Here is a 7,628-nt window from a genome sequence, read left to right as displayed (position 1 = left end):
CACGCCTCGCTCGAGGCCCGCCGCGATTGGCTGCGTCCTAGCGGCCCCGCCCACGGCCGCGCTCCCCCGAGTGCCAGGATTGGCTCTGTCCCAGCCATCTTTCGCCATTGGCTCCGGCCCGCCGCCGTCCAGTCCCCACCTTAGCATCGCCGGAAGCGACGGCGCTCAGACTACTTCCTGTTTACGGATCTGGAGGGGGCGGGACCGAGGCCGGTTGCCGGGGAGATGCGGGAGGCAGGGCGGAAGGGGCGGAGCCCCGCGCGGACCCGGTTTCCCGGGGGGCGGCGGCCGGCCTGCACCGGGAGCGACGCCCCTCGGCCTCCGCAGCGCAGACTTGGATGTCCGCTGGGGGCCCGGAGCCGTGCGGACGGCGGCGTCCTGCGGGGCGCACGGCCGCCTTTGGAGGCAGAGAAGGGAGCCCGAGGCGCAGGACGGATGCGGGCCGAGGGCGAGCACGGCCGCTCGCGTGCGCGGCCCGGCCTGGGTCCCGGCCCAGCTCCGTGAAGGCCGCCGGCGAGCGGGCCCGCGATGCAGGCCTGCCAGCCTAGCCGCTCCGGAGGCTGAGCCCCCAGGAGCGCGGTTCGGAGCCAGCCCGCAGCCAAGGCCGTGGGACCCCCATCTCCAGAGACCCACACAAGGCTGCAGCGGAGCCGTGCCCAGTGACAGAGCTAAGGGGACAGCTCATAGGCACTGCGTTCACACCCCAATACTGCGAGGGGGGAGAAGGGGAGAGACAGAGACAGACAGAGAGCTCGAAAGCTGCTGGCCCCAGTGCTGTCCTCCTTTGATCTACTGCCCCTGGGCCTGCATTGATGACAGTCTACTGTCGCTTCTGACTCCCTCTACCCCATCATGCCCCCTCGTATGCCTCCATGTCCCTCAGGCTTTCTAGAAACTTAGTCTCCCAGGAGACATCTTGTCATTCACCAGGGCTCACTAGATGCTATGTTCTCGGCTTTACCCAGTCGTCCTGTTCTGTGTGCACGCGCGTGAGTGTGTGCGTATGAAGGCGCATGCAGAATATTTGCTGGAGGGCTGGAACTGGAGATCCTGTAGAGGGGAGAGTAGAGACGTTCTGAGGGGTGGCAAACACGGAGGTGTGAGCCTGGGCCAATTCCAGGAGGCTGGCCTGAATGTCTGTGAGGGCAGATTCCATGCGGGCGCCCGAGCCCTCTGGGCATATGACCTGAACACCCATAAATCAGAGCAGCGACAAAGCGGGGACAGGTGACTTAGTGGATGAGACATGAACCCAGCATTCTGTGTGTGTCCTCAGCCACCCAGCAAAGCACCCCATGCTCTCTGTTTAAAACAGAAACTTTCTCACGCTTTCCAAGGCCCAAAGTTCAGAAGCAAGGGGTGGCCAGGGCCTCACAACCTCGGGAACTCTTGGGGATTTCTGGTACTGGCCTGTGGCTGCCTCTCCTGTCTCCCTTAGAGCCCATCTTCAGGGGATCAGCCTTGAAGACTCTTTTTCCAAATCAAGTCACCGCAGCACTGGGGGAGTCAGAGCTTGAATGTACCATCTTGGGAGGGGGACGCAACTCAGCCAGAACAAATGGGTCATTGAAAAGTTTCGGAGACTGTTTCGTGCAGGGAGCGAGTGGGGTTCCAGAGCCTCTCGTGGCTCCGTTTAGAGGCGGTTCCCACATTGGCCAGCAGGGGGCAGCATGCCCTCTGGGCCCACAGAGTGTGTTAAGCCCTAGATGGATGGAGTGGTTATCTTCCCCCAGAAGCCTGGAAACTTCCGCTGGGAAGAGTGGATTCTTAGTTTCCTGATGTTGTGACTAAGCAGTTCACAAGATCAATGGAAACCACTTTTCTTGGCTTCTGTTTTTCTGGGGTTTGGACTCGGGGCCTCACCCATACCACACCAGTACTCTTCCACTGAGCCATGCTTCCCGCCCGAGTTCTAGCTTTGAGGCCTGTCTGAGGGACACAGAGGGACCCAAGGTGCACTTCAGAGCTGCCAGCGTCTCCTCTCGGAACCAGGCACCACGCTGCCCGTGCAGGGCTCTGTGACAAGCTCCTGGAGGAGGTGCTGCACTTTGGACTGTGCTGTGGAGATGCTGTTTGACCAGAGTTCAGCTGTGTGGCAGCCCTGAGCTCCTGACCTCTCAATGATGCAATGTGGATCCATGAGAGAAGTAGAAAACCAAATCTCCACCTGGGATGGAAGGTCTGAGAGCCAGGCAGACCAGTGCTCCCCACTCCCAGAGGCATCTCCTCTCTGGGCTGGACAGGTGCTGACTGCCTCCTCTGTGGGTATCCGCTTCCATCCACTGCTGTACAGAGGCCCTCCATCTGATGACTGAGCCCAGAGACATACATCACGTAGGGCCTGCACAGAGCTGGCTCTTCCTCGGGCTGCCAGGCCTGTGGGCTCCAGTCTCTCCAGCTTGTGGCTCTCAGTCCTTCCTGGTGCAGTGGCCCTGGCTCCCCAGCTGCTTTTCCTCAGAGTCTGGCTCCACAGCTGCCTGCCTTCTCCCTTGTCATTGGACTTAGGGCCCACTCAGATGACCTGGCATGGCCTCATCCTGAAGTCCCCACATCCCTGAGACCCTTCTGTGTTTGTGAAAGTGAGGCCCTGGGGCTGTCCCTTCAATCTGGACAGGGCTGTCTCCTCAGTGCCCCGAGTGGGTGCTTTGCCCCCACTGGAGACATTCGCCCTTCCCAGACCCCCCCCTCCAGCAGCTCCCAGGGTAAAGGAGGAGAACGGGGAGATGGGGTGGCTGTGTCAGGGTGCAGAACGTGTCCATACGCTCAGATACCACATGGCCATTGGACGGTAGCGGTGCTCGGAGACCTGAAGCCCCACAGGCCAGCTGTTCAAGCACTGAGCAGGGGTCAGCTTCGAGGCGGCCACGCTACTTCCATTTTACAAATGAGGACAGGAAGGACCAGGAATAGAGTGACGGGTCCAGGCGAGGAGTCCCAGGCTGCGCACCAGAATCCTGTGACTTGTCATCATGCTGGCCAGTGTACGTCAACACGTGTGTGTGTGTGTGTGTGTGTGTGTGTATGCTGGTCCTGGCTTGAACTTGGGGCCTGGGCACTGTTACTGAGTTTCTTTTTTTTTAATTTTTCTCAAGGCTAGCGGGCCACAGCTCCACTTCTGGCTTTGGGGTGGTTAATAGGAGATAAGAGTCTCACAGACTTTTCCTGCTTGGACTAGCTTCAAATCACTGTCTTCAGATCTCAGCCTCCCGAGTAGGACTGCAGCTGTGAGCCACTGGCATCTGCTTACCCTGCCAGTGCCTGGCTCATTTTGGTTTTTCATCTGTGGTGGTTCAGAGGTCTAGAAATGAACTCGAAAGGGCAACAAGCATGGCTGACATGGCAGAGTGCTTGCCCAGCAAGCCCAGAGGCCCTGAGTTCAAATCTTAGCACCACATCCTGAGGAAAAGAAGGAAAGAAACTCGGAAATCAACCAGCAAGCTTCTAGGGCAGAGCTTCAGACACATGCCTCTCTCTCTAGAGAATATTCCAGATTTGTGTGTGTGCACGCCAATTCTGGAGCTTGAGCTCAGGGTCTGGGTGCTGTCTCTAAGCTTTTCCTGCTCAGGACTATCACTCTACCCCCTGGAACCATAGCTTCATTTCTGGCTTTTTTGCTGGTTGGTTGGAGGTGAGAGTCCCATGTACTCTCCTGCCAGGTTGGGTTTGAACCTGGATCCTCAGATGTCGGCCTCCCCTGGCACCCAGCTGTCCCCAATTCTTGCGGGGATGATGTTGGGCTCCCGGTCATCACTGGCATGCGGAAAGTCCAGTGACCTTGAAGGCGCTGTGGACACGTGTGTCTGAGGGCCTGCAGATGCCACTGGCGTCCACCACGCTGTCTCCCAGCCATCAGGAGTGCCTAGAACTGCTCAGACAGTGCAGTGCGCTGGGGCCGGCAGACCCCTGGGATCTGGGCAGCTAGAAAGGAGGTTTCGCCTTCCTCCTCGTGGGAGCCTCTCCGTTTCGGGCAGGCTTCGGGCAGGTTGCAGGACGGCGGCCCGTGGTGGCCCTGGGAGAGGACGGCAGCCATCTGCTTTGGAAATGAGCTCAGCGTTTGGGTCCCCTGCTCTCCCCTCTCCATGCGTGCTGTTTTTCTTCGGGCTAAAGATTATTTTTATTATTTCCAACAGAGACAGACACAAACATTGCCAAGTGCTTTTCAGGAAGGCTACAATGATTGTTGGCCACTTGTAAATATAGGACGCTGTCCACACCTCATGTCTGTCTGAGGGAGTCTTTAAACCAAACTGGGGTCACCCAGCACTGGAGAGTGGTGCCATCCACCAGACCTGAGGCGCGGCGGTGGGCCGGGGTGCAGAGGGAAGGCCGAGCTCCCGGTCGGGAGGCGGTATGCGGTCCATGAGCTGCGGTACTCAGCGCTCACAGCCATCTTCAGGATGCCACACGCTCAGGGACCAGACACCCCACAAGCACTTAGGAGTGCCACAGACAAGTCTGTATCCTGTAAAAGAATGGCACAAACAGATCCTAAGGAGGAGTCTGGACATTTGTCTCCAGTTTCAAGGAAGACCTTTGAATGTCAGGTGCCAGTGGCACTGTGGCTCAAGTGGTAGAGCACTAGCCTTGCATGAACGAGGCCCTGGGTTCGATTCCTCAGCACCACATAAGCAAAAAGAAAAAAGCCGGAAGTGGTGCTGTGGCTCAAGTGGTAGAGCACTAGCCTTGAGCTGAAGAGCTGAGGGACAGCGCCAAAACCCAGAGTTCAAACCCAACTGACAAAAAGCAGGCTGGCTGGCAGGCAGGCTGGCAGGCCTTTGTGAAAGGAACTTAGGGCAGAGTCCAGGTTTGAGGTGGCCCTCCCACATCCATCTGGGAGGCCAGCTGAAGACGAGAACCAGTGGGCTTCAGCACCTCTAACTGCCACAAGGGGGCAGTGTCCTCACAGGGTCTGCACAGGCCTCCCCTTCTAGTTGAGACCTGCCTTCCCATAGTTCTGAAAGAATGTACCTATTTAAGGCGATCCAACTAAATTACAATCAAGCTAAAGAACAACGAACGAGAAACACCAAAATAATTCAGAGGGACTGGTGGGCCTTGTACAGCCAGACGCTGCCCAGGAGAATCCCAGGGGTGAGCACTGCTTCTCACCCCGGGACACAGGACAAGTACGGCAGCGATTTGGGGCTGGGGGTGAGAGTGGGTCCAAATACCCAAAAGCCTTTCTGCAGCTTGTCATTGGAGAAGCTGTTTCCTGACCTCGGCGGCCTCGGTACCTGGACACCGGGTGAGCCGGTCATCTTCTCCCTTGCAGCAGACTCAGGGCAAACTCTGTGCGGTAACTGCTAACTACGTGCAGTATAACAGCTGGGGGCCTGGCTCAGCTTGGTGGAGCCCTGCCTAGCAAGTGCTGCGCCCTGAGTTCCCACTTCAGCAATCCCCTCACACACCTTCCTCCAAAAAGCGATGCAAAGCATATGATCTGGGTCCTGTGCTTATTTTCAAGACCAAAACTCGGACTTGCAGAGTTGGGTGACACCACTGGCAACATCAAAGCCATCATTCCACTGGGGAAAACGGCAGTAGGGATTACGCCCCACAAAGTGTTGTTTTCTTATGAAAATGGACCAGTACAGAAAGCATTTCCTGTTCACCTTAATTGCTAGAAAACAAAACCTGTTTATAGTGCATTAAATGTGTGTGAGTGTATTAAACACCTATGGACAGAGTAGTAAATTAGGTACCCTCTGTATTTGGTTGCCCTGTCAGGAAGAGGCAGTTTGCTGCTTAGCTATGGCTCCATCCCTCCTGTGCCAGGCTGGGCAGGACTCTGGGGGGAGGGGAGACAGGGAAGGGCAGTCCCTGGGGTCTTCAGGCCCATCACCGCCTATCAGACAGACACCCTGCCAGACAGGGTGTGAGGCTTACCCGCTTTACCTGCGCTGGGGTTGAGAGCGCTGTCTGAGAATGGTGGTGGATTTCTTCTACCTTGAATAACGTGGGGGAAAGACGTGGCCTGTGCCCTGGGAAGGTGGCGTGGCAGGTGTCCTCACCACAGGGACTTCCCAGGACCACACCGGTCTGTGCCCCTGACACCTGCCCGGGGCCTGGCAGCGGAACTTGGTGCCTGGTCAGAGGCAGAATCACAAGGGGGCCCAGAGAGCAAAGCTTTGCTCAGAGTCCTCTTCAAATGGGAGGGCCAGGGGACCCAGAAATGCATACGTGATTTGCTCATTTTTCAGCAAAGTAGCTTCTTTTTGTGTTGCTTTTCTTCAAGAGGACCCTCGAACGTTACATTTCAGGGCACACCAAACCCGGGTCCTCCCTTGCCCAGAGATTCCAATTTATCTGTCGGCATTCTTTCCTTCATCCTCAGATAAGCTGGAAGAATTTCTGAGACTGAGTCACCCTCCCATCCCTGCCCCGGGAGGGAACTCGGCCAAGGGGCACCTTCCACGCACTTCCACGGCATCCACGCACTTCCACACACATGCTGACACACCAGCGGATGGTGCCCAGCTGACTCCAGGAGGAGGTGGTGAGCCGGTGGTAGGTTGGTGAGATGCAAACTTGTATCTATACCTTCTGGGCGGGGCCCAGGGCTGAAGCCGGGCACTACGGGTATTTTCTTCAGACCCTCAGACAGGCATGGGGGGAAACCAATCCCAAGGCCAGATTTGGGGCAGCCTTTCTGTAAAGACGCCAGCGAGGAATAAGCAGAGGGTGAGGTTGAGGGCAGTGCTGGGCAGACTGGGGTCCTGTCCGTTTGGAGTGCTGCCCCGCGTTTGGGATCGTCCTCAGCAGTGAACTCTCTGGAATAGTTCTGTGCCCTTCACTGTGTTTCTTTGACTTATGGTGCAGGGCAGGGGCTGCCCAAGGCCGGACCCCCGTGTTTAGCTCCTAGGTCTGCAGTCCACTGGCGCTGTTTCCTCTCCTGGCCCAGAGTACCCTGCCTCTACCGCAGAAATAACAGCCCCACGTTCCCTGGTCCCCATGAACAGGACAGTGGGGGAAGGGGGCACGGTTGTGGCTCCCTCTGCCTCTCAGCCCTCCATGGAGGAGATCAGGGGTTCTGGAGTCTTCAGTGGTGGTGAGGGAAGGGCAGGGGAGATGGCCTGCCATCAAAAAGCACCTCTGGGTGGGGGGAGGGAGAGGGGGGGCTGGCTCCAGCGGGCATCCAGGCTGTACCTCCCAGCGCCTTCAAAAAGCGCCCCCGGGGCCCAGTCTCCAGACCCAGTGTCCAGCTCCGGGTCGGCCCGGCTCTCACCCGGAGGTGAGGTTTCAGGGGGGGAGGATGGCTTGACTCCGGCCCCACAGCCCCCCAACGCCGAGGCCGCCGTCTCAGAAATGGGGATGGAAAGGCCGGGAGAGGAAGCTGTGGCCAGGGAGGGGGGAGTGCCAGGCCAGGGTGGGCGGAGTGTCCACGTGGTCCCATTGTCCCCCCACCTGCGACCTGGGAAGGCAGAGAGGCTGAAGTCTGCGTCGAGGGTGCCGGGTCTGGGGGAGGGTGAGGAGAGCCGTCGCCCCCTCCCCGGGCCGGGTCACTCAACGGGCCGGGATCCGGAGCTTGAGATACGTGCGCGCGCGAGGCCGGAGGTGGGGCCAGGAGCATGGAGGAGGGGCAGGCCTGGAATCGGACCCCGGGCTGGGGTGGGGGGTCTGGGCGGGGC

At 58.4% G+C, this 7,628-nt stretch overlaps 1 protein-coding gene across 1 annotated transcript in view; it reads right to left on the bottom strand.

The window, feature by feature from the left end:
- The window catches only part of Tprg1l (tumor protein p63 regulated 1-like), a 6,160-nt gene extending 5,004 nt beyond the window's left edge, over window positions 1-1,156 (bottom strand). The window contains exons 1-2 of the mRNA XM_013031534.1: window positions 962-1,156; window positions 206-668 (exon numbers count right to left, since the gene is read on the bottom strand). Of these exons, the coding sequence (XP_012886988.1) occupies window positions 206-668; window positions 962-1,156 (658 nt within the window). The remainder of the gene's footprint in view (window positions 1-205; window positions 669-961) is intronic.
- Between the last annotated feature and the right edge of the window lie 6,472 nt (window positions 1,157-7,628).

This window comes from Dipodomys ordii, unplaced genomic scaffold (assembly GCF_000151885.1).
Source record: "Dipodomys ordii isolate 6190 unplaced genomic scaffold, Dord_2.0 Scaffold6, whole genome shotgun sequence".
Lineage (NCBI taxonomy): Eukaryota > Metazoa > Chordata > Mammalia > Rodentia > Heteromyidae > Dipodomys > Dipodomys ordii.
This window is presented reverse-complemented; position numbering and strand designations above follow the sequence as displayed.